This window comes from Lycium barbarum, chromosome 3, assembly GCF_019175385.1.
Source record: "Lycium barbarum isolate Lr01 chromosome 3, ASM1917538v2, whole genome shotgun sequence".
In the NCBI taxonomy this organism is placed as follows: Eukaryota; Viridiplantae; Streptophyta; class Magnoliopsida; order Solanales; family Solanaceae; genus Lycium; species Lycium barbarum.
In genome coordinates, this window is record NC_083339.1 from 139697225 (window position 1) to 139725203 (window position 27979).

The window sequence follows — 27979 nt, forward strand, 5'->3', positions numbered from 1 at the left end:
TTTGAAGAGTTGACACTGAATTTGGAGGAAGCTAATTCATTTGGGATAAATAAGTTAAGTAGACGGAATTTTACCAAATCAATGGGCACATTCCTAATATGATCAATTCGGGGAGGTGAAGAGGTAGTTTCAAATAGTCAAAAATTGGTAAGAAATTTAAGGAGGCCATTATTAGCATACAATCACCACTCTATGACTGCCATTGTTGCTAGTTGCTACGTCTAATTCAGTACAAGTTTCGGATGCACTGAAACACAACAAATTAAAAGGAGAAATTAAGTGCACCTATATTAGGGAGAAGAAAAGATTACGGAACAATCAGAACTCCACTCAAACGTGTGGCTCAATGATTATGAGGTGAGTTGAGAATCGTTAAATAAATAAAATATTATCAAGTGATATCTTTCATCTCTTCAGGCACACAAAGTTATCCTATATATATGTGCCACGATTATAAAAACACTAGAGCTTTTCGCCCACAAACAAAGGTGTGGCAATTGTGAAAAAACAATTTCCTACCGCATTTGCCATCACATGCTACATCAACTAAAAAAAATACTTGGCTACACGTACACAGGTCACAGTAAACCCAATGTGTATCTATTATATAAGTTTACTTTCTTAATCATATAGATGGTGAATTAAGTTGTATTCTTACATCAATTTTATCACTTAATTATTGCAAATTAACATGATTTGATACATGTAATGAGTTTGAAAAAGAAAGTGCTACTCTATGCTGTCCTCTCGTTAACCTTGTTATGTTAGCAAGTGTGTGATTTATTGATGATGATTCACTAATCAATCTATTATTAGGTCCTCAATGTTACCGCGCAATATTTCTCACATGTTGCATCGGGTACTTAGCCCGACAGACTGTTCCAGCAGAACCGTGAGTAATGATTACAACAATGTTCTAATAAATAAAAATTGTACAAATGAACATTAGGAGAATAGTTTTAGCAAAAAATACTTAGCATGCCATAACTTTTTTCTTTTTTCTTTTTTCTTTTTAAGAGTATCAAATCCCCTGCTTGGTAAAATAAGAGCATGTTTCGAACTCACGCATGAGACACCTATCTTTTTAATTAATAAATTCTTGCATATGCCTTCAGAGAAACATTTCCCTATGCTGATTACTCGGAATGGAGGTGTTATGGACATGACCAATTCATGCAAATGAAAGTGCTTCGAAGGTCTTCCTCTTCTCATTATTGGGAGTTCAAAATATAGCAGCGACAAAAAGATGGCTGACATTCATGAATTGGACGCACACATTATTTTTAGTGGGCCGCAATGATATTTCCTGGTCGTCCAGTTGAAGCCCTAGTTGGTCTCCTCATCATTTATTTTCCATCCGTTTGACATGCAAATCTGTTACGCGTATTTCACCAGTCAGCCGACATATAAGTCTTAATCCATATTGTTACATTTGCCAATTTTTCCCAACATCTCATACATAGTTGCACGCATGCATGAACTGCACATCACATGGAAAATTTCGTTGGCGGATTCTTGGATATAACAATTAAGGAGTCGGAGCCAAAATGACTTATTTTTGCAGTCATTAGACCAAAATAAGCTGTTTTTTTTTTTATACCACAATGGGTATTTCGTTGGTTATCCAACGAATAACCAACGAAATACCCACACAACGCACTGTTCATAGCCGGAATTTTTTGTTGCATTTCGCTACACTTGTAGCGAAATGCAACAATTTCTTTTTTTTTTTGTGCATTTCGTGAGTTAATCAACGAAATGCAATAATTTTTTTTTTTTTTTTTTTTGCATTTCGTGAATAAAAAAATGAAATACGAAATTATATATATATATATTTTTTTGCATTTCGTGTATTAAAAAACGAAATAGGATAATTTTTTTTTAATTTCGTTCATATAAAATCGAAATTGGAATATATATATATATATATATATTGCATTTCGTTGGTATATCTATGAAATAGTAATTTTTTTTTTGTATTTCGTTTATTAAAAAATGAAATATGAAAATAATTTTTTTTTGTATTTTTGTATTTCGTTTATATAAAAAAATAGGAAAATAATTTTATTTTCATTTCGTTTATATAAAAACGAAATAGGAATACATATATATATATATATATATATATATATTTCATATACCAATGAAATAGGATAAATATTTATATATTTTTTGTATTTCATTTATATAAAAACGAAATAGGAAAATAATTATTTTTTTCGTTTATATACCAACTAAATAGGAATACATACATACATACATACATACATACATACATACATACATATATATATATATATATATATATATATATATATATATATATATATTTTTTTTTTTTTTTTTATTTTATTTTTTTTTATTTCTTTTATTTTATTTGAAATATGAATTTTTTTTTCTATAACGCAGTAAAACAGTACCAATTTTTTTTCTATAACGCAGTAAAATACCAAAAAAAAATAAAAATTGGCCAACTTTATTTTTTACAACACTTAGTGTTTTTCTTCATACTTTGACCAATCATTAGTCGTGTGTCAAGACTCCGAAACGTCAATATTTTATATAGAACCTGATATTTTTTTCTGCGTACAATAATGTAGGCCCAATACATCAAGAATACGTAGACGTTCGGATCGTCATTTTAGGTGTTGAAAAGGTGGCCGAAGTAAGTTTTGTTTGAAAAAACGTAGTGTTTGACTATAAGGTTATTTTAGTCAACTTTATATGTCGAGAAAATTAGTCAGCTTTATTTTCAAAAATTGAAACCGCAGAAGTGAAATTGACATTCACAGCTACATTACCCCGAGATTTTTACGATGAAATCTATAGCGTATCATCATCTTATAAGTAAATAAAACTGAAAATTTTACCCCAATTTGGGGGAAAATTGAAATTGAATGGGATAAAAGCTATTTTTTTAAAAATCAGCTCGGCTATGGCGGTTTGTCCGCATAGATCTCGAAAAAATACACAAGTTAAAAAAAAAAACGCGTAAAACGGACGTCCGAGCGCAAAGTTATGACCATCTAAAGTTTGACGACTTTACAACTAGTTTTTCTCCCTATATTTTTTAGAATTATATTTATATTCAAAATAAAGTTATGTCTTGACTTTACAACTATTTTTTTTTGTTTATTAAAAAACGAAATAAGATTTTTTTTTATTTCGTTCATCTAAAAACGAAATATGAAAATAATGTTTTTTGTATTTTTGTATTTCGTTTATATAAAAACGAAATAGGAATACATATATATATATATATATATACCAATGAAATAGGATAAATATATATATTTTTTTTTGTATTTCATTTATATAAAAACGAAATTGGAAAATATATTTTTTATATAAATATATAATTTGTTGGTATATAAACGAAAAAAATAATTATTTTCCTATTTCGTTTTTATATAATATATATATATATATATATATGTATGTATTCCTATTTCGTTTTTATATAAACGAAATGAAAATAAAATTATTTTCCTATTTTTTTATATAAACGAAACACAAAAATACAAAAAAAAAATTACTATTTCGTAGATATACCAACGAAATGCAAAATATATATATATATATTCCAATTTTGTTTTTATATGAACGAAATTAAAAAAAAAAAAAAAAAATTATCCTATTTCATTTTTATATGAACGAAATTAAAAAAAAAAATTATCCTATTTCGTTTTTTAATACACGAAATGCAAAAAAAAAAAAATTATAATTTCCTATTTCGTTTTTTTATTCACGAAATGCGAAAAAAATAAAAAATTATAATTTCCTATTTCGTTTTTTTATTCACGAAATGCAAAAAAAAAAAAATGTTGCATTTCGTTGATTAACTCACGAAATGCACAAAAAAAAAATCAGTTTCGTTCATATTTGCTGATTAATTCACGAAATACAAAAAAAAAAAAAAAAATGTTGCATTTCGTTGATTAACTCACGAAATGCACAAAAAAAAAAATTGTTGCATTTCGCTACAAGTGTAGCGAAATGCAACAAAAAATTCCGGCTATGAACAGTGCGTTGTGTGGGTATTTCGTTGGATAACCAACGAAATACCCATTGTGGTATAAAAAAAAAAAGGTAGCTTATTTTGGTCTAATGACTGCAAAAATAAGTCATTTTGGCTCCGGACTCTAACAATTAACTACTCCCTCCGTTCACTTTTACTTATCCATTATTCTTAAAATAGATTTTCACTTTTACTTGTTATTTTTCACATATCAAGATAAGATAATATTTTTTTTCCTTTTTTACCCATAGTATTAATCACTCACTTCAAATCATTTTTCAAATCCAATAAAAATATGCATCAATTAATATGGGTACATTGATAAATTATGTACTATATTTATTATTTCTTAAGCAACGTGAAAAGCCCAAAGTGGACAAGTAAAAGTGAACGGAGGGAGCAATGAAGAATAGTTAACAAAGCTCGGGCATTTAATTGCTGTGGTCAATTAATTAGACCAAGACATTGACTTAGGGAAAAGATGGACCCGTAGCACGTCATTTTACAACAGAAAGAAAATCATGCCAAATACAATAAGCATTCAACAAAAATGTAAACTATGAATTTCATATAATTCTTGTTTAGCAATGTCAAACCACCTTAGGCAATAAACATCTTTTTGATCCATAGCCGAAGAGGTGTAGGATAATTTTGGAGCTAAAAGACAAATGTGTCGTGTTGTATTTGCTTCGCTTTTCTGTCAGATTTTGTTCTTTCGTTTCCATAGGGGGACAGGTTTCTTGCTTTTCTCGTTGGCTAGGTAATCCTTGTGTACGAGCTGTATTTTAAGAGAAAAATATCCTCTCTTTTTTCATCTTCTTGAGCCGCTTTGATTCAATTTTCAATGTGTAAAGAAGAAATCTTAAATTAAGATAATCTCTTGCTTTAATTTCTGGTATATGAGTATATGTTTGATTCCCCCACAGGCCCAAACCCCACAAGCACCCTTTTCCTTGTCGTGGTACATTTTGGTTTGATTCGTCTTAGGTGGCTTGTTGAAAATGGAACCAAAATTTTTCTTTGTCCTGGAATATTAGTTGAGACCGCATTTAGAAACAAGAAGGAATACCTTTGGCCTTTGGGTGTATCAGAATTTCACCAAACCTTTAATTACATTCCTCTCAAGTCTGGCAGTTGATGTGATCAGCCTCAGGAAGTGAAGTTGGCGTCAAAAAGTCTAGTAAGAAACGGAGAGGACCTGTGGGAATGTGGGGGAAAATACGTGACAAGAAAATTAAACGAGAGAATTATATGGCCTACATTTGTAAGAGACAGGGAAGACCAAAGAGTGCTGCAATCATGAAAGAAAATTCCTGTACCCGATCTGTCATCACATGCTACATAAACGAAATAGCTGCACGGCTGCACCATGCACGCATTTCTCTCGTTTCCTTGGCATGTTATAACTTTCATATTTTATCTATATTCTGAGAAGAGCCACTGGTGCTGACTGCTGAGAACATTTCATAGCAAGGAAACATCCTGTGTGCTAAGAAGAGAGCATGTTTCAAGCTCAAGCATGGGAACATGTACCTATTTAATAATTTTTTACTCATATGTACGTCCTATAAAAACACACACCTCCTTCTGACACATTGGATGGAGCTCCTATAACATTGACAATTCATGAACATGAAAGTGTTGTGAATATCTCAACCTCACAGATTCCTCCAGATCTAACATGTAGCAGCCATATGGTGATGGCTGACATGCATATATTGAGGCTGCAAAAAACATCTCCAAGTCACGCAGTATGTCCCATCATTGTAGACCTACTTTGTGTGCTTGATTTGTTTGACATCCAAATATGATATGCACACTCACCAGTAACCCCAACCTAGTCGTCTTCTTGACCTACGTGGTTGGAGAAATGAAGGGAAGTGGGTGTCACAGAGAGCTGCAACTGCACAAACAAAGGAGGTGGCAGCACTATTCTGATGGAATAAACAATGTCAAATAACTGGTGAAAAAGTACTAGAAAATTGGTGATTTATTAGCATATCCCACAGGTCCTATTTGCATATCCTAAGATGCTGGCTTATTCAATTGGTGATTTATAAACATGAAGAAAAGCATTTCTAATGGAAATAGCTTATCTAGGTTGACGCTATGTAGACATGTGAATTTAGTTGAGATAAAGTGCTGCTAGAAGGCCAAAGCGCATTTCTAAATTCCTGACAGGCTGACACTAGTTCATCACATGCATGAATTGCACAGCATCCAAATACCTAGCAAAATTAATTGACAGAGAATTAACTAAGCCTAATCTTCTTCTTTTTTTCAATTTCTGTGTTTAAATGATTAAATTAACACATTGCCTTGATGAAAACATGGCACAGTAATCACATTTTTCAATTTACAACAGAAAGATATTCAGTCCAAATACAATAAGCATTCATCAGCAGGAAACAAATTACAGTGTAAACCAGGAATTTCATGCATAATTCTTTGATCCATAACACTTTCTAGCAAGGGCTCTGAATTTGGTATCAAAATGAGATGAAAAAATGCGAGATCCCGGCAAACAGAGAGGATTAGGAGGATCTGCACATTTTGCAGTAACAAATCAGTGAACTTAAAATTGAACAAACATCTAACATAGAGACAGCATTGCACAGATCATTTTCTGTCTAGATGAGACTATATCCGAGGGCGAGGGGAGGAGATAAACATGGATATTGAAGATCCAGCAACATTTTGACTTTGTAGTACCAATATGAGGAATTGCCATCATAGGCAAGTAAGGTTGTACAAATTTATGAGTCTCATATAATTACCACCTGAATCATCACTTGTCCTTGAAAACAGTTTCTCCCCCATACCACATACTTATATGACTAGTGTGTAAAATCCTATTCCAAGTAATTAGATGCACAAATTGCTCTGTTCCATTAAATCCAAAATGTTATACCACAAACAACAGAACTAGTACTTTGTTGTACAAAGACCAAAAACAGTATACTTTATAATTTAAGTACCACGCTATATTATCCCAAAATAAAATAACAACCGGGAGAGAAAGAAGCCGAAAAAAGGAAAGAGAAAAAGAGAAAATGCAATCATATTCGTGAAATTCAAAAGCTGTTTGGTCAAAAACCGAAAGGTAAGTCCATAGGGTCAAAGATATCGTCGCTGCAGACACGAATGCTACAAGATTGTCTTTATGCAGATCTTACCATCAAAATGCCAACAACCACAGTTTTCAAAGAAATTATAAAGCCATGCCTAGATATGAGGTTGCCTGCTAAAAAGAATCAGTAGGCATACAAACAAACTAGAGGAGGCACAGAGGGGAAACTCACTGTAGAATGGTCTAGATCTTCACCTTATAATGAAAACTTTAGATGAGAAAGGGAAAACTTTATCTCCTCGCCCTCTCCCGGAAAGGAGAAAAAACAAAAAACAAAAAGTAGGATGAGATAAGATTAAGAAGGGTGTAGGAAGTGAACTCGCCATGCGTTTGTGGCAAATAACAAATTACTACAGCCTTTAAAAAAAAGCTTCTGAGAAGTGTTTACCTTTATATAAAGTTCATGGACCTCTTGTAAGAAACATTTGTCCCATCATTGTTATGGAATTCATGAAGTAGCATCAGTCGTGTGTGTACCCTTCATCAGTCAAAGGAACAAAAAGCGAAAGGTGCACATATGAAAATCAAACTGGTGGTGCTAATTTATTAGTAGTCTGACAGACATTCATACACTATGTACTAACGGTAACTTCCAAACATGCGGCATATTCTTCTTTTTACCTTTCCATAGACCGTAGGTATTTAAGAACACACCGTAAGGAAAACAAGTAGAAGTCCGCCTTGACCTTTTAATATCGAGCAAAGGAATGATCATCCAGAAGCCTTATAAAGCAAAGACCGGTTTTCCCAAGCCAACCAAACTCGTTCATGGCTGAAACTTGCATTACATCCCCCCCCCGGGACACACACCCCTTTGGCATTGGGGGAACTTATTAGATTTTAGTTTTTCCTACTTTACAACTACTCAAAACTAAGTTTGGTAGCCAATAAATATGTTTAGTCGATTTTAATTTATTCAAAAGTTTCTAATGCCTAAGCAGCTGCAGAAGAAGCTCTTGTGATAGTGCTAAGTCTTTTTGATAGGTAATAGTATTAAATCTTAAGATAACATTGATAAAACCACCACACAAGGCCAACTTATTGAAACATAGAAAGACATTCTGACTATATAGTCAATTGTAAAACATGTGTAGCATATGACCAGCAGTGACACATAGATACACCACTAGATCATTGATCTGTTGATTGATTTGAAGAACCTGGATGAGGAAGGAGGTGAAGGAGAATCACTATAAGGATGATGATAGGAAGACATTTTACATCGCACTTGTAGTCCATAAATGATCTTGGTTCTTGGAATGCATAATGTCATAGATAGAGAATGTAATATAAACTGGTTTTAATGAGCAGCATCTTCTTTCTAGCATGAAAGTAGAATGTATGCATCACTAATAAACTCAAGCCACTAGTCAGTATAGACGGAGCTGCTGAAATTCTGTCCAAGTAGATAACGGCATACACTTTTGAACATGGCAAGAATCACAGAGGCACACTAAATATTTGAATGCATAATGTCATAAATAGAGAATTTTGGTATCACATATGGCATATTAAATGATTTTGAGGGGTGGAAAATTGATATATAAATGGTAAGGCTGATAATCTATTGTTTTTAACGCAAATTATTTTCAGATATAGAAGTATGTTTTTGTTGGCCTAAGTTTTATTCTAATCCTTCTTTATGACCGAAAACAAAAAGGGAAAAAAAAATCAGTTTGTTATATATTGGCTTACTTTTTATAGCTAATCAGACTTAAGAGTTGCATTCTCCACTTATTTCACAACATAGCACACAGAAAATGGTATGGTAATATCAATTATCTTAAGGCGAGTTTCTCGAATAAATCGTGATCATACTCGAAAATATTTATCCACTTATCCTATTTTCACTCATTCTTATGAAAGCCAATATCGCACTTTGGAAGACAAATTAGAAGCCTGTTTGGGATCCAAACCGTGTTTTTCAGCAGAAAATTCATTATGAAAGTTCTTTTTTTTCCCCTTCATCTCTGGGCATTATTCGTAACATAATTCAAATAGACTGATGTCAATATGAAGGGTATTTTTGAGTCAAATACTTTTACGAATTGATATTGTTAAAAACATAATTATTGACATTCGATGAATGACTTAAGAGTTAGTAAATGTTCAGGTAAAATTGAATCTAAATATCTAATACTCAAAGCAAACTAGTATACACCATCAACAAATTTGGAGAAATTACCGTATGTGATCAAATGAGAATGCATATGTATTTTGATTGATAAAATTCAATTAAGAATACATATTAGCTTCAAAATTGACGAAGAACTAGGACAAATTAGAACAGAGTCTTTCTTTAGGTAGTGAGAGCAGAGCTAAAGCATTGCGAGCCAATTTGAGATAAAGAGAGGAAATTATCAGTCAGTTTTGCGTCGTGAGCTGGAAATTAGCAACTTCACAGTGGACGGCGGGTGCGTAAAGATGGGCCCGATATAAACCTGAAATGGATCAAGATTTGGAGCCCATTTGCCAAATGCGGAACGGCTCCCTTGATATTTAGAGAAAAACAACACAAAATACCCATAAAAGGCAAATATTTACCCGATCCTGCCCCCTCATAAATTAATTTTGCTTCTATCCGGTTCGATCGAAATTATTTACCCGAGTATCCCCTGGCCCAAAATCTTCCTTCATGATACCATCTCAGTATTTATATACCACGATGTTATCATAGTGGATTAAGGGAGTGTCTCATTGAAGAAATGAACGTAGTCGTTCATGATACCATCTTAGTATATGATATACACATGATGGTGTCATGGAAGACTAAGGGGTGTCTTATTGAAGAACTGAAGCTGCCATTTATGATATCATCTCAGTATATGTGCATCACGTGATGATATGATAGAGGTTTTTTTATTTTATAGAAAAGTGTGTTTGTTAATGAACATGTTGCACTATAATACCCTATTAGTATATTATATATACTATAAGGATTTCATAGAAGGTTGATGAGTGTTTTGAAGAAATGAATCTCTCTCATACCATCATGGTATATGGGAGATATCATCATAGTTTTGGGGGCATCCGGGTAAAAAGTTTTGGTGTATGAAAGTGAGGAGGTAGGGCCAGGTAATTATTTTGTGTGCAATAGAAATTTGTGTTCTTTTCCCAAAAATTAAAGGGAGTAACAATTTTAATCCTAAAAATCAATTGATAACTTTTTAGAATTTTAACTATCATAGAAGAGTGGGTTTGGTCGTCAACTCACTCTTCTATAATAGTAATTCAAAAAAATGTGGAGTCCACGTGAAGAATTAGGAGACAATTGCAAAAAAAAAGGACATTTAAATAATGATAATAAGTTCATAAAATGATAAAGGTACGCTTAGAGAAAATTTAAAGAAGAGAAATTCAGGAAAAAAGAAATACTGATTTAAATTGAACACACAAATCGCTAAAGAAGTCATAAAACCAAAAGATTTAAAACTTATACCATTGGGAAAGGATAAAAATGCATTAATTTTAGACACATACGTCTCACACAAATAATGAGGAATAACATCAAGAAGATGAAGTATAAACGGTCAAGAAACGTATACACATATTTTCTTAAAATGATGAAGTTGGTCTATACTTAAAAATTTAAGACTACAACAGATGCTAACATATGAAAACGCTTTTCAGTGTTGTTGAATAGAAAGAGATGATGGCATGAAACTCGGTAGGAGAAGGTGTATTTCAAATCTTTCAATTGGAGAACCAAACTAGGAAAGTCATATATGGGAGAAACGGATTAAGTAAAATAATTTATTGATATTTTCAATTAATTGAATTATAATACTTTCTATAATAAAAACTCCATAATTATATTACTAAAAGGTACTCTCTCTGCCCTAATTTTATGTGACATAGTTTGACTAGGCACGAAGTTTAAAAAAGAAAGGAAAGATCTTTGAAACTTGTGGTCTAAAACAAGTCATAGATATTTGTGTGGATTTAAATCATTTCATTAAAGGTAAAAGGGGAAGTTTCAAGTTAAATGTTTTCTAAACATAAAAATATATCATTCTTTTTTAGACAGACTAAAAAGAAAAGTGCGGTACTATTTTTGTGTTGGGCCCGTGCTAGCACGGGCTTTCATCATCTAGTATATATATATGATTTAACTTATTTTACTTTTAATTAATCAAAATATGAGTTTTTATTCTTTTATTTAGAAAAAATGTTATATTCATCTATTAATGAAACTATATTACCGAAAAATGTTGTGTAAATGTGCGAATTTAGCATATAAAATTGTGATATTCTCAAGCAAAAGGATAAAAAAAATGCATAATTTAATTAATTGAAAATTTAATGTGCTTACTACTATATCATATAAACTAGAGTGAGAATTTATCAACAATCGAGAAACTATTGTCACTTCCCAAAATTCCGGTGAGGCGGACCGACACTCGATGTCTTAACTTGATCGAGCGAGTCAATTCTATGAAAACATATGAAAAGGTCCAACAGAAAAATCTGAATTCTCATAAAAGGTCTCTCTTTTAAAAGATGATGTTTTGTCCAAATGAGATCAAAAATCTTAATTTTGGGTATTTAAAAAAGAAAACTTATAGATATAACTACCTTCTTACCATTATGGGATACAAAACATATGAGCCAAATACATATGACGAAATACACTCAGGGGAAAATATGTAAGATAAAAAATATTGTTGGCCGGGTTTGAACCTGGGTGGGTAGGGTGAGAGCCTCGCCCAATAACCACTTCAATCACTCCAACTCTATGTATTTTGATATAGCTATGAATAATAATTTACAAAATTACTGTAGCTAATAAATATAAATAAATTAAAAAATAGTTATTATCAATAATTACCTCAAACTTTCGTTTAAAAATGACTGGTGATAAAGATTCCTTTTAACTAAAGATTCCTATTAATTCTATGTAGAATTCCCAAAACATTTAAGAAAACGACAGTTGATAATAATCTTTTCTAAAACATTCTTTTTCTAATCTTCTCACATTACAAGTGGCGTGTGGGGGCCTCTTTTGGAAAAAATCTTCCCGACAGCGATTTTGACATTGTCAAGTACTTCTATTAGTTAAGTTACAAAGTGGATTCCCACTAGTGAAAGATGGGGAAGATGGGATCTTCCTCAATATCTTGCTTTAATTTCTCTTCTTATTTCACCTCTATTACTCTGTTTGCATCACTCTACAGTATCTATTTCGTCTTGATTTCTGCAAATGTTAGTGGGTTTGAGTCACTGATACAGCTCCCAACGTCTGTGTCTTTGAGGAACACTACCCACAAATCGCAAACCCCTTTTTGTGTCAACGATTTTGGAGCCATTGGAGATGGCATCACCGACGATACTAATGTAAGTCCCTTCTTTCACTATGATTATATGCTTCACCTTTTGTAATGCTTCCACAGTTATGAGATTTGTCATTGTTTTATTTAAGATGGTGCGGCAAAAAGATTGAAAGTATTGATTGAAAATGTCCCTCAATAATTTTACTAAGCATAGAGGGCTTTAAATAGCAATCTTGAAAACATAATCTGCAGAAATATGCATAACAAAAATTCAAACAATTAAAATATCTCAACAAACTAAAAAAGTCTAATAGAAATTTAAAGTTCAGAAAAGTAGATTAGTCCTAGAACTAAGCAACTTATTGTGCTCAAAAAATAGAGCAGTAACTGAAGCAAATTTCAGCATTCATGAATGTTGAATTTTTCATTGTGCTACTCATGATTAGAGAAAATTTGAGGGCTGCTGAATTTTTTTTTTTTTTTTTTTTCTATTTTATTCATTGTGGATATCTAATTGGTCAAACTAGTTGTGTTTTCCATGGATATAAGATTGTTATTGAAAGGATGATTTGCACATTGCTGATTTCTCTAGTAAGATTGATACATTTAGTAAAAAATCGTGAAAATGTATTTAAGAAGACTAGCGTGAATCTTTTATTGGAATGAGCTAACGAAACAAAAAGCTGCTTGTTAAGCTTCTTAGTGCTGATAATTTTTGGTCCTTATTGTTTCGTGAGCTAAAAGTTTTGAGACGTTATTTTATGAAATTGGATCACTAGAGTGTGGAGTACTTAGCTTCAGTTAAGAGGTTTTTTTTGTGTTTTCAGTCTTTTAAAGATGCTTGGCATATGGCCTGCAATTCACCATCACAAGCGAAGATTGTTATCCCTGGTGGATATTCTTTCTTAGTTCGACCAATTAATTTTGCTGGTCCTTGCCGGTCAAAGGTGACTTTAAGGGTGAGTGCTAAATTGAGCAATTGTATCTTGTCCAACTCTTTATTTTGCTAAAAGGTATTCAGTTGTCGATTTCCATATAGATTGAAGGTACTATTTTAGCACCAAAGGATCCCGCAGTCTGGGATGGCTTGAATCCACGAAAATGGATCTATTTCGTTAAAGTGAAACACCTAACAATAGAAGGAGGAGGAATTATAAATGGTATGGGCCAGGAGTGGTGGGCTAAGTCATGCAAGGTCAACAGAACAAATGTAATTCTCTTTGCCATTGTTTACATCGAGATCTATGATTCTCTTTCACATAATGAATTTGATGTTTCTTTTATTTTGCTAGCCGTGTCATCATGCTCCAACGGTCAGTTCTGCCTTTCCCTCTGTGATATTAATTATGACTTATAAAGTAGATATCGACTCTGTTTCAGGAAAAAGTCTTTTGATGCTGATTTTCGTCGTGATTTGTTGTTTAATGGGAGTGCAGGCTTTAACTTTCCACAGATGCAATAACTTGAAAGTCAGGAAAATAAAGATCTTTAATAGTCAACAAATGCATTTAGCATTTACTGATTGCAAACATGTTTCAGTATCGCATCTTGTAGTCTTAGCCCCAGCTGATAGTCCTAACACCGATGCAATCCACATAAGTTCATCTACACAGGTCAATATCAAGGATTGCACTATTGGCACAGGTTAGTTGATCTTTAGTCTTTGCAATTGGAGAGACAGATAGATCACTTCTTGTCGCTATTTGGTAGGAGTAGTATCTAACAGATATAGTGAATGTTTGAGATGATAAAATTCGGATTTATGGTTCTAATAAGTAATAATGCATTTTATGGAACATAGCTCTGTGTTTACAGAGGTCAACTATAAGGCGTTATTAAGGGGATCTGAAATTGTGGACCAGTAGTTGAGTTCAGTTATGGTTAGTAAAATGTGAAGTCATCTTTCGGATACAATAAGCTCGTAAAATATATGAAGCTAGCACTTCTTTACGCTAGATCGATTGATTTCAGTTAGTTTCTTCTTTTTAAGCTTTTCTCGCTATTGCCGGATACACCAGTTGAGGTAATTTCATCATAAAAATGTAACTGATTTTGTATGATCAAGGATATCGTATTCACAATCGAGCTCCTATCGTATATTTCATTATCTTTTGACCAACTCAGAAACTGAATACAGGAGATGACTGCATATCTATTGTCGGCAATTCATCACGGATCAAAGTCAAAAATGTTGTGTGTGGACCAGGTCATGGTATAAGGTTAGAACATTTTTTGCTGTTTTGTTATAGTTATGTATAAGATGAAGCTTCTAATTAGTACTCTGTTCTTTTAGCATTGGAAGCTTGGGCAAGTCAAATTCACGGTCTCAGGTTTACAATGTTCATGTTAATGGAGCATCTATTTCCAACACAGAGAACGGGGTTAGAATAAAGACTTGGCAGGTAATCTTGTTTCTAAATCTGCATCAGATGAATCTTTAAAACCTTTTATATCATTCTGCACTATTTTTCATCTCTAAAAGTTGATTTTGCTAACCTACGGTTCCATATCCCCATCCTTGTTGGTTGTTTCCCGTTAATGCTTCTTCAGGGGGGTTCTGGATTTGTCAGAAAGGTTACTTTTGAGAATATTTGGATGGAAAATGTCTCAAATCCTATCATAATAGACCAATATTATTGTGATTCTACGAAACCCTGTTCAAACAAGGTATGTTTCTGCTGCATTTCTTGATTCGCAGTCCAAATTCAGATTCTTTGTTTAGTCTTCTTGCTGTTCTATATATTGTTTGCATGGGAAAGGAGTTCAATTTTGCATGTACGTTGTGTATTTTAGCTAGGTATTTAGGTGGGCATTTCTGTTTTGAGCTTAGGAGCATTTCTGTTTTGAGCTTAGGACAAGGCTCTGTTGACATGGAAAAATTGTTGGCCTACTAGTGAACTAGTGAAGGTAGTGACATCCATTATGGAGTTATTGTTTCGGAACCAGGTGAATATTCAGTATATTATCAATTATCATATATACGACAGCTGGTTATCTCTTTGTTAAACTCTTTTTTGATAGTTACTCGTTAGTTCTGCACTAAATGAAAGTTATAATTCACTCTTCAGCATCTGGCCAAAAGAAATAGACCATCGATAAGTCCCATAAATATTCCCTTCTTCAAGTGTACCATGTTTGTGAGCGCGTGTGCTTTAATACGCATGATTTGAAAAGAACTACAACTAAGTGTAATTGTGAGCTTTTTTTAATGTGAAAATCCATTGGGCAGACTTCAAATATTCGCATTGACAACATATCCTTTGTGGGTATTAAAGGAACTTCAGCTACAGAAAAGGCAATAACAATTGCCTGCAGCGATAGCTGTCCCTGTAGAAAGTTGTACTTGGAGGATATTCAACTTACTTCATTGTCTGGGGATCCAACAACATCTTTTTGCTGGCAGGCATATGGCTCAACCTCAGGTTTAAATTATCCCCCTCCTTGCTTTCCCTGTAATGACAGCATTCTTCAGCCAACAGTTTTATCCAACCGGAGTCAATCATTTTGATTTCTTCTATGTTAATAGTACAAAGGCCTGTACCATATATCGGTTGAAAGCTGCTAAATGAATTGTCATAGATATTCGTTGTCCTGGGCAAAGCTGCTTAACTTATCAAGTAAGCGGAACAGTTTGATCCACAACTTATCGATCAGTAGCTGGTCCAAGTACTGATGTTTATAGAAGAAAATATGAGTGTTGATTAATGGATCTTAATTATTTCTGTAAATGAAGTGCTCATTCTTTTTCATGAAAAACAAAATGTGTGATATCTAACAATGAAATGCTTCCACATATGTATTTTGTGGAGTTGAATCTTCTGTTGTATCTCAATGTACTAATTTGCTCGATCAGATGACTGAGGCTATTAGTACATGTCCTTGAAACGACAAACATTGTGAAGTTTATGAAGTACAGCTGTGGCCTGCCTGCAGAAAAATCACACTAATATCAAAAGACTATCCAAAAGCCTAGCTAGTCCGTGCAGGGAATTTTATAGTGATCTCGAGATTTGATAAGAACAGAGCATCATGTAGTTGGAGAAAAATAAAATTTATAACTTTTTCCATTTAGGATATGATATGTACAGCAAAATTGTATATTAGTCGGTATTCCAAGAGCTTTGTTCAATTTTTCCGAAAACATGATTAGTTTGTTATGTCCTTTAGTGCACGATTGTGTTTTGCCGCATACATTTGCAGATTTTTGTTACTTCATTATTATCCGATGCCTACCAAACAGTGTATAGAGGGGCAAAGCTAAGGGGCACAAGAGGGGTCATCCGGACCTCCTTTGCTTGGAACATTACATTGTATATAGAAGGTTAAATTACTTTGGATCTCCTTTTACTGCTTTATATTTTGTGCCCATTTACTGGATATTTTGACTTTGCCACGGTGTGTTTCTATCATGGAACCCTACATTACGCTGTTTACAGATTATAAAATATTAGGATTTAGGAACACTATATCCAGGAGAACAAATGAATCTCAATTTGGGTTCTAGAAACTTCCTTTTCGAAGGAAGACGGGAATATGGCCAAACCTACACTTTTAGAGTTTGGACTGAAGGTTGCTGATTGAAAATTGCTTGTGAAGGTTAGAACGCCACAAATGAGGAAATGGAATCCCAAAATTAGGTTGAAAGTTGAAAGATGAGAGTGGCACCGGCGCACCGCCCATGCAGGCTATTGAATGTCAAAGTCAAAATTACATGTGCCAACACGTTACTTGCTTCTAAGTTACCTGTATTTGGACTTGGAACCAAGCTATGTCACATGGTTTGAAGATGGTATAATGATAATTTGCTACCTATAAAGCAACAGTTAGGCATTTATTTAGGTATGGGTAAAGATGCCATGCCGATATTCAATGGATGTCTATCCTTTTCTTTTCTCAAACGGTTAGGAAAATGAATTTAAGATCTAACTCAACTTCAAATTAGCTCATCAGGTGATGATTGACAAACTTTGTATGGTATAAAGACTTCAATTGCACATCCCACAGACAACGTGAGACTAATAACATAGGTCTGTTAATGATCGGGAATCAGCTATCTAATTGATCCACTTATTCCTTTGTATTATTAATAGGATCAATTTTAGCGACTAGCAAGTTACGCAACTTATAAATAATTATTAATTATATTCTTATAAGTTGAAATTGCGTATGTTAAAGTTCTAGCAAGATGAAATACACTTTCTTATTTTCCAACCATTTTGTTTGTATTATAGATGTAACCAAACGTTTTTTTGGAGTCAAAACTCATTGCTTATTAGCTGAACAAATAATATAACTTTAGAGTGCAACTTGTTTCCAAATTTATAAACAAAAGCTATTGCACATATTGTTGTTTACAATTATTGGAAAAAGTCGTATATGTTACCGGTAATGGATTTGAAACAAAATAAACCAGAATGATTTGGCATCGCACATGAGAGTGACAATCTTGAATCGCCAAATATGGCGACCAAACATGGGACCTTTCGGTGTTAATCCATCGCTTAAGCCGCAAGACTTTCAAACTTCGTAGCTTAAGAAGTTTTTTCGTGTGGGGATATAATTTCTAGTACTTTGACCATTTTAATAGTCCTTGTAGGCGGCCCCATCCAGGTAAGCTCACCAATTTTGTTTATATATTGCGTACGTTAATTTTTTCCACACACGTAATCTGATTAAATATCCATTTAGTCCTATTTGGATTGATAACATTAATCATATTGGATTAACATTGAACTCCACTTTAATTACAAAGACGGTCCAATTCAGAAAATATTAGAGTAGTGACTATTTGACACTATACATCTAGTTGGACCTTTTATCATATACTGTTAACTATGTGGGGGGGAAAACTCCTTTAATTACCTTGTTTTTCTTTGGTTTGTTTCTATCACGTGATAAATGATAATTAAGCGCTTAATTCCATGATTCTTTTTCTTTCTTTTTTCTTTTTCCCATAGTCTAATTGAGCTAGGAATTTTTCCTTCATGACAAAATCAATTAGGTAGCATTCTGGGGTTGAATAAAGGGCCCCCATGCCAAAAAAAGAAAAAAAGAAAAAAAAAAGTAGATGGGAATCATATTCTCCACTTCTTACTCATAATTACGAACCATAGAAAAGGTAAAGTCGTATCTCTCTATTGGCGTCTATCTATAAATATGGATATCCACAAAGTATGTACAAGCAGAGAATTGTCAACTTAGTAATTTTCCAAAGCACATCAGAAATTAAGCTCAAAGATGAGTAGCTCCCTGAAGCCTTACTACCACACAACCAAAGTGGAAGAAGCTGATAAAAAATCAGAAAGGCCAATGGAGTATTTTACCAGAGAGAATAATATTAAGAGACCTAGTTCAGTAGTGAAGAGATCGTCAGAATCACCTAATTCTACGGCTATGAATAAGCCTCCAGTGTCGGAGAATAAGGCGGCGCCACCAAAGAAGCTGGAAAGGAAGCAATCAGAAGACATAAATGAAAGTGCGGAGAATTTCATAAATAAGTTTAAGCAACAGCTGCTTCTACAGAGGCTTGAGTCCATTGAGAACTATGAAGAAATGCTTAAGAGAGGAACATAGCTTGCTCTGTTTCGTCTTCTTATTTCTCAAATTTTCGCGTGTGTTATGACTTGTTTCATTGTATTGCTATGTGGTTATGGATATCTCTGTCATGACGAAGTCTTAATTAATAAATAACTTGTAATATATGCAAATTCTTATTTTGAAATTTGCCTTCAATTGCCTTGCATTACTGCGTGTTTAATTTAATTTATATATTGCTTGCTAAACCATATTTACTTGCATGGGTACTAAAAGTGAAAGATCTTGCTAAAAGAGGTAGAATTTATATGCATACATATAGGACATATCTTTCTTGAAGATGAGCCCTATAGGCAAATTAGAGGAGAATAGGGTATCTTTACCTTGTCCTGTGCTTTTTGAAAACGTTTGGAAATCAGGGTATAAAAGAGGCTATTTTGTAACTGAGACAAACTTTTGGAGGTTGTACAGAAACTAGCTTCCAATTGGCGATTTGTGTGCAAATTCTCAAAAAGCTGCTGGGAAAGGTAAGAGTATGAAATCGCACCAGAAGATATTAAATTTGTACATTTGATGTGCTTATATGAAGAGCATCCATCCACATTTGGCTGCAATTTCAAAATTCAAATTTTACCAGTAACATTATTCTTCTAATTATTAAAAATATGTTTTACTAGCTAAACTTGATCAAAGAGCAAACTCATCAAATTCGTTATCTATCCTTCATTTGTGACTTAGAAAAAGCAAACGACGTTTCTCCGTTGTGCTCATGCTCCTCAACACCCCTTTATACTCGAGCATTTATCTTCTTGTTTCGTTATTACGTCAACACCAAAGAACCTTTTCAAATGATATGTATCTTCTATCTCCTATCTACTGCCTATGTATCTTTTATTTTTATGTTGCATATATTGTCCCGATCTCTTGGCACGTAAACTATATAAGAGCAATTACTTTCTCCAACGAAATACAAGACAGTGGCAATTTAATATGATATCAGAGCAGGTAGAGGTCCTGAGTTCGAGTTTTACTGTGACGCTTTATCAAAAAGAATCAAGTTTGCACGTGAGCGGCTTCTATTGAAGATATAACTAAATATATAAAAAATATTATCTTTTTAACCGTTTAAGCTTTTAGATGAGACTTACATTTTAAATTTACATAAGATAGAAGGTCTTGGATTTGGAATCCACTCTGCCCAGTCCAAGTTAAGCAAAGCTCATCCACATGTGAATTTTGATACCCAAATCGTACACATCCAACGTTATCATGTGATGCAAAAGTTGGCCGAATCAAGGAAATTGTATTTTCCACACTATGTACTGAATGTGAAGAGTCCGGAGCCAAAATGACTTATTTTTACAGCCATTAGACCAAAATAGGCTGCCTTTTTTTTTATACCACAATGGGTATTTCGTTGGTTATCCAACGAAATACCCACACAAGGCATTGTTCATAGCCGGATTTTTTTGTTGCATTTCGCTACACTTGTAGCGAAATGCAACATTTTTTTTTTTTTTTGCATTTCGTGAGTTAATCAACGAAATGCAACAATTTTTTTTTTTTTTTGCATTTGGTGAATTAATAAACGAAATGCAACATTTTTTTTTTTTTGCATTTCGTGAATAAAAAAATGAAATAAGAAATTATATATATATATATTTTGCATTTCATGTATTAAAAAACGAAATAGGATAAAAAAAAAATTAATTTCGTTCATATAAAAACGAAATTGGAAAATATATATATATATATATATATATATTTTATTTTTGCATTTCGTTGGTATATCTGCGAAATAATAAAAAAAAAAATTGTATTTCGTTTATTAAAAAACGAAATATGAAAATATTTTTTTTTGTATTTTTGTATTTCGTTTATATAAAAAAATAGGAAAATAATTTTATTTTCATTTCGTTTATATAAAAACGAAATAGGAATACATATATATATATATTATTTTATTTTTGCATTTCGTTGGTATATCTGCGAAATAGTAAAAAAAAAATTGTATTTCGTTTATTAAAAAACGAAATATGAAAATAATTTTTTTTGTATTTTTGTATTTCGTTTATATAAAAAAATAGGAAAATAATTTTATTTTCATTTCGTTTATATAAAAACGAAATAGGAATACATATATATATATATATATATATATATATATATATATATATATATATATATATATATATTTTTGTATTTCATTTATATAAAAACGAAATAGGAAAATAATTATTTTTTTTCGTTTATATACCAATGAAATAGGAATAAATACATATATATATATATATATATATATATATATATATATATATATATATATATATATATATATATATATATATATATTATTTCTTTTATTTTATTTGAAATATGATTTTTTTTAATTTCATTCATATCAAAACGAAATTGGAAAATATATATATATATATATATATATATATATATATATATATATATATATATATATATGCATTTCGTTGGTATATCAACGAAATAGTATATTTTTTCTTTTTTTCTTTTTTGTATTTCGTTTATTAGTCAACTTTATATGTCGAGAAAATTAGTCAGCTTTATTTTCAAAAATTGAAACCGCAGAAGTAAAATTGACATTCACAGCTACATTACCCCAAGATTTTTACGTTGAAATCTATTGCGTATCATCATCTTATAAGTAAATAAAACTAAAAATTTCACGCCAATTTGGGGGAAAATTGAAATTGAATGGGATAAAAGCTATTTTTTTAAAAATCGGCTCGGCCAAACTGCCCGCATGGATCTCAAAAAAATACGCAAGTTCAAAAAAAAAAAAACGCGTAAAACGGACGTCCGAGCGCAAAGTTATGACCATCTAAAGTTTGACGACTTTACAACTAGTTTTTCTCCCTATATTTTTTAGAATTATATTTATATTCAAAATAAAGTTATGTCTTGACTTTACAACTATTTGTTTTTTTGTTTATTAAAAAATGAAATAAGATTTTTTTTTTTATTTCGTTCATCTAAAAACGAAATATGAAAATAATTTTTTTTTGTATTTTGTTTATATAAAAAAATAGGAAAATAATTTTATATATAAAAACGAAATAGGAATACATATACCAATGAAATAGGATAAATATATATATATATATATATATATATATATATATATATATATTTTGTATTTCATTTATATAAAAACGAAATTGGAAAATATTATTTTTTTATATGAATATATATTTTGTTGGTATATAAACGAAAAAAAATAATTATTTTCCTATTTCGTTTTTATATAAATGAAATACAAATATATATATATATATATATGTATTCCTATTTCGTTTTTATATAAACGAAATGAAAATAAAATTATTTTCCTATTTTTTTATATAAACGAAATACAAAAATACAAAAAAATTATTTTCATATTTCGTTTTTTAATAAACGAAATACAATTTGTTTTTTACTATTTCGTAGATATACCAACGAAATGCAAAATATATATATATATATATATATATATATATATATATATATATATATATTCCAATTTCGTTTTTATATGAACGAAATTAATTTTGTTTTTATCCTATTTCGTTTTTTAATACACGAAATGCAAAAAAATAAATAAATAAAAAAATTGTTGCATTTCGTTTATTAATTCACGAAATGCAAAAAAAAAAAAAAAAAATTGTTGTATTTCGTTGATTAACTCACGAAATGCAAAAAAAAAAAAAAAAAAAAATATTTGTTGCATTTCGCTACAAGTGTAGCGAAATGCAACTAAAAAATCCGGCTATGAACAGTGTCTTGTGTGGGTATTTCGTTGGATAACCAACGAAATACCCATTGTGGTATAAAAAAAAAAGGCAGTCTATTTTGGTCTAATGACTGCAAAAATAAGCCATTTTGGCTCCGGACTCCGAATGTGAACTAGTAAAAATTATTTGAAGTCATGCATACAGAATTAGGAAAGGAGACCTACTGTGCTACGGTGGCATATTCTCTAAGAGCCTCAACATAAACATAATATCCTGATTGAAAAACTACACTTGTTTTTGTGGCTCTGGTTTATTGCCTGCATTATTAGGTAAACAAGCCGTGTTTAAATCTAGATAATCAGTGATTATTAGTTGATATTGATGATGACAGACATAGTGGTAAGAGGGACATGATGAACCTGCTTGGTTGGCTTTGTCTAATTAATCAAACTAGCAGCATGCAACATGAGATTGCCGTCCTTCCATATTTTAACTTTCGTTCCGGGATTCACTTACATGAGACAAAGCAATATTCTGCATGTTTTATTCTTGTTTTCCAAAAAGGGGGTGAAAATCATTTACCATCCCAACTTTATTTTAAAAGTTAAACTCCCCTCTCAATTTTGAACAATAGACATTTTTCCTCCTTTATCCTATTTGACTTTTAAAATGCCTATTTTACCCTTACATTATCAACCTTTGTATGTTTATTTTACTTTTTAAAATTCGTGATATTTTTTTTATTTTTTAATCTATGTAACAAATTTTATTCAAGGGATCGGTGGCCGGTAAGGCAGCATTTTCCTGATTCACGGTATTCTGCCGGTTGAGGCCTTCTCTTGAATCAACAGAATTCGGGTCGACTAGATCTGCAGGTAGGTTTCGTAACCCACTATTGTTCTCGTTTTCAGCCACAATTTCGTTGTTGTTGACATGACCGGACTGTCCGCTGCTTGCCATTTTGTCCGTTTTTTGTGGAAATTAGCAAATTCCTCAATCAACGGGTAAAAGAAGAAGCAAAGATTAAAAAACCACTATTATCCTAGCCCCACGATGGGCGCCAAACTGTTTACCCCTGATTTCGGTAACAATTAAATTTGTAAATGAGGTATAGGATATGTGGATGAATTTTAATCTATTTGGTTGATATGAAATGTCTACAGATTTGTTTGTTGCAATATATGTATAGATCAGTGTTTAAAAAGGCAGGGGCGTAAGGCGAGGTGTTTTACATATGCCTCGGCGGGGCGTAAGCCCCATGGGTATTTAATTTTTTGTATTTCATAAAATAATATAATTATAATAAATATTTTTAAATAGGTAAAATTACATAAAAAAATAAAAGAAAAGTGTGTGTGTATATATATATATATATATATATATAACCTTACAAGTATAAACAATACAATGAAATAAAAGCTATTATGAAATGCAAATCAATTCTAACATCTTAACTTTCAAACAATGAAAAATCACAATTTGTTAAAACAATATTACTATCATTCTATTCATTGTATCTCCCTATAAACAACTTTATCAGTATTATAATTGAAACGTAACTCCTTCATGAATCAAAATAAAATTACTTTCAAATAGAGAAATAATAAAATATGATAATTTTGATACATAGGACAAAAGACCAACGACAAGTGAAAATTCACAATTCGGTTATGTATTCTTAAAAGAAATATTAAGTGATATTCACCCTCACGATGTTCTCATATAGTAAATATGCAATACTACGACTTGTTATTTGAGTTAACCCAATCTTCTTATTTCGGTAAATGAAAAATTATTAAGTATCAATCATTTGTTAAAGAATTATGAGGGTCAACGGTTTTAATTAAGGAATTTAACATATAATTGTGTAAGAACTGTTAGGCGAGCCCCGAGCGTTGGGCGTTAGGCGTGTTTAGGGCGTACAATCGAGCGCTTAGGGCGTAAGCCTCGCAGGAATTAAGCTCCGTACGTGAGCCCTGGGGCATTTTGCTAGTGCCCCGCCCCGGGGCGAGCTCCGAGACGAGTACCAGAACTGCCTTTTAAAACACTGGTATAGATGTGTGTTATTGCTGTGAGAACGTGAATTACGTTTGGTGATTTATACCAAATATATATATATATATATATATATATATATATATATATATATATATATATATATATACTAGGTAATGTGTTATATTGGATGAATAAGTAAAGCTAAAGAACACCACAAATCCGGACCAATAACAGAGAGAGAGAGAGCGCTTCAATATATTTCACTACTACAAATGTTTGAGATCTAAAAAAGCTAACCCCAAAAGGGGGAGAATGTCCTCTATTTATAGGTATGCCTCATGGACCTTTAATGCAACACAAAAGCCCTTATGAATAAAGAAACCCTAAAAAAGATAAGGTAGGACTGTACGGTCTGATACCTGTACGGTCGTCAGTACAAAATGACAGAACGGTTTCCTGACGCGTGCAACACCGCAACCGGTTAACCGGACCAACGGACACATTGATCTCGGATCGGCGTACCCGGACCAACGGACACGCTTTTCTTGTCTCGGGTCAATTGCATCCGGTACGATACCCCGATGTGAAGAAAAGACCGAACATGCTCGTGCTCATTTGGTCATACCCTCGGCTCCGGATTCACTGGTCACACATTGACCCTGTTTTTACCGTATACAGCATATTCTAAGAGCCACCACATAAACATAATATCCTGATTGAAATACGACACCTTTTTCTTGTGGCTCTGGTTTATTGCCTGCATTATTAGGTAGCACAAGAGCCGTGTTTAATTCTAAATAATCAGTGGTTAGGCGCTATTAATGATTTGTCCTTTTCAGGTGATCAGGACAGACAGAGTGATAAGAGAGACATGATCAACCTGCTTTGTTTGGACTTATCTGAGTAATCAAATTAATTAGCAGTATGCAATATGCCGTCCGTCCATATTTTAACTACGTCCCAGGATCACTTTGAACAAGACAGGCAGTATTTCTACGTGTTTTTTCTTCTTTTCCAAAAGTCTGATTCGGAAGTGGTGCATGTATGATGTAATCCTATGAACGTATTTCTTTAAAATCATTTTATTTGCTCAAACCTCTTTTGTCCCTGTTTATGTTTTGTCCTTGTCGTACCTTTCTTGACAGCAAGGATTCAGTTACATACAAGTTAGCAATAATATTCATTCTGTTTCATTCTATGACTTTCCACTCTTTCAATAACATTTTTTCTTTTTAGTCTTTATGTATTTAGATTCTATTAACTTCAAATTTATTTTATTATTTTTAGTGACATTACTACTATATATAAGGGAAAACTTAGGGACTTTTGTAGTCCTCACAAGAATTTTCAAATTTTTAAATTTTTTTTAATTAATTACTTTTAGGTCCTAATCTTATTTATTTAAGTCAATTTTTTGTTTTTGTTTTTAAGGTCTACTTTTCAAAAACTATCGAACCTCCTACCTCATTTTTCATGTTCTTTGTTTTTCTATTTGGTGCTCGATATCCGCATTTGAGCCCAATTAATCTAGATAATTCGCATTGTCTAGCGCCCATTTGGGGGAAGCGCTCCCTCCAAAGATTTTTTCCATATCCATGTTCGAACCCCTGATCCCTAATTAAGGGAGAAGCAGCTCCATTAGTTGTACAAGTTAAATTATGTATTTGTCTTAAAAGTTCATTAACTATGTATAGATTATTTATTTAGAGCTAAATAACTTTAGAAAATTAGGATACATAACTTATAAATGTCAAATTCTGGCTCCGCATTTGATTTGAAGTAAATAATTTCATCAAAATGGAAGTTAAAATATTAAAGGAGTGCAATTAAAGTTTTGCTTTCATATATTGAAAATATATTTATATGAAATTTAATTATTACTAACGTAATTATCCACTTGTGGGACTACAATAGGTATATGATTGTTGTTGTTGTACACTTATACCAACACAAATTATATTTCTTTAATTAAAATATCTATTTTTATATCTTGAGCCCGGGCTTCACGTAACTAGTGTCTCATAATACAGAAATGTTATAACATATCTAATATTTGACGTCTCACATTATAAGTTCCAGGGAGATGTGCGGACGTGAACCTTTTTTCTCCCTTTCACAACAAAAAATATCTCCGTGACTTTAAAAATAAAATAAGTCTACCTATTTCTTTTTAACGATAAACCCCACCCACCATAAAAGAAAATTACCCCGCGGATTTAAAAAAATAAGTCTATTAAGAAAACGAATATACTCATTTTTCTAAAACCACATAACATTTTTAAATAAAAAAACGAGCTAAATGATTTTCTAAAAAATTGTGTCAGCAAAAAGGTATATTTGTGCTTTTGGTTAAGAGCAGAGGTATATATGCACTATTTTTTAACAAGGAGTATATCTGCTCTAATCACAAAGTTGAGGCATATATTTGCACTGTTTCCCCTTTTTTTAAAACGTCACCTGGTTATATATTGGAGTGATTTTCCTAAATTTTTAAAAATAAATTTCAAGTTTATAAAAGTTAATTTGACCAGCTTTCAGGTAAAAAAAAATTCACTAACAAAACTTTAATTTTTTGTTCAAGTCAATTACATCTTCAAACACAATTTCACTTTCGGAATCCATTTTTTACTGACTTCTAAAATTTTTACTTTTTCAACCACCTATGAAAGGCCCGTTTGGTTATGATACCAAATTATGATTTGAAGTTGAAATTTTATCCGGACATGCAATTTGAATTTCAAAAGTTGTATTTTTTTTCCTCATAAACATGAAAATTTCATAATTTGTGAAAACTATTAAAATTTTCCCAACTTTTATTACAATCTTACTGAGTGAGCACACCATAATTCATAAATAAAGTATCGGAATATCCTCACACATTAATAAGTAACATATCTCTATGTTTCTTTTATAAATTTGTGATGATTACATAATTTCAAATACACATAACGTTACAAAGATTGAATGGTCCAATAAAAACAACAGTAGTAGCTAACTATTCTTTAATATAATCCTCTAACATGGTACAGACAATCTCTTCACGTTGAAGATGATTCTTTTTTGCAAAACTTAAACTTAAATGATGGATCTTTGTTTGCAAGATATAAACTTATGAGTTAAGTTTTACATTGAAAAAAAATGAAATCACAACTTGAATTTTGAAATACCTTTTTGAAAAATTTAGAATTTAAGATCATGAGAAAATTGAAATTGAAGTTTATCCGCATCGCTAATTTCAAATCAAAACTTCAAATTTAAGTCTCAAATTAAATGGCCAAACCCC

The 27979-nt window shown here is 31.9% G+C and overlaps 2 protein-coding genes across 3 annotated transcripts; both read left to right on the forward strand.

The window, feature by feature from the left end:
- Positions 1-12156: 12156 nt before the first annotated feature.
- Positions 12157-16267, forward strand: LOC132632978 (probable polygalacturonase At1g80170). 2 transcript variants are annotated; one of them, XM_060349140.1, is made up of 9 exons: positions 12157-12482; positions 13246-13377; positions 13458-13628; positions 13711-13731; positions 13855-14062; positions 14556-14637; positions 14712-14820; positions 14969-15085; positions 15694-15858. In XM_060349140.1, exons 1-9 carry the CDS (start codon positions 12237-12239, stop codon positions 15718-15720), a joined length of 1113 nt encoding a protein of 370 aa, XP_060205123.1. In that variant the 5' UTR covers positions 12157-12236; the 3' UTR covers positions 15721-15858. The 2 variants fall into 2 exon arrangements, with proteins under 2 accessions (XP_060205123.1, XP_060205122.1); XM_060349139.1 differs by having other exon boundaries at positions 12179-12482; positions 15648-16267.
- A 2246-nt stretch (positions 16268-18513) lies between these two features.
- LOC132634294 (pathogen-associated molecular patterns-induced protein A70) lies at positions 18514-19137 on the forward strand. The gene has a single exon (XM_060350565.1). It carries the CDS (start codon positions 18656-18658, stop codon positions 18989-18991), a length of 336 nt encoding a protein of 111 aa, XP_060206548.1. The 5' UTR covers positions 18514-18655; the 3' UTR covers positions 18992-19137.
- Positions 19138-27979: the final 8842 nt, after the last annotated feature.

Excerpts from the sequence above, each read along its gene's own strand:
- LOC132632978 (XM_060349139.1), top strand. The coding sequence starts at position 12,237 with ATGGGGAAGATGGGATCTTCCTCAATATCTTGCTTTAATTTCTCTTCT. Across the intron at positions 13,629-13,710 it reads GCAAGGTCAACAGAACAAAT|CCGTGTCATCATGCTCCAAC; the intron begins GTAATTCTCTTT and ends TTATTTTGCTAG. Across the intron at positions 14,638-14,711 it reads GGACCAGGTCATGGTATAAG|CATTGGAAGCTTGGGCAAGT; the intron begins GTTAGAACATTT and ends CTGTTCTTTTAG.
- LOC132634294 (XM_060350565.1), top strand. The coding sequence starts at position 18,656 with ATGAGTAGCTCCCTGAAGCCTTACTACCACACAACCAAAGTGGAAGAA.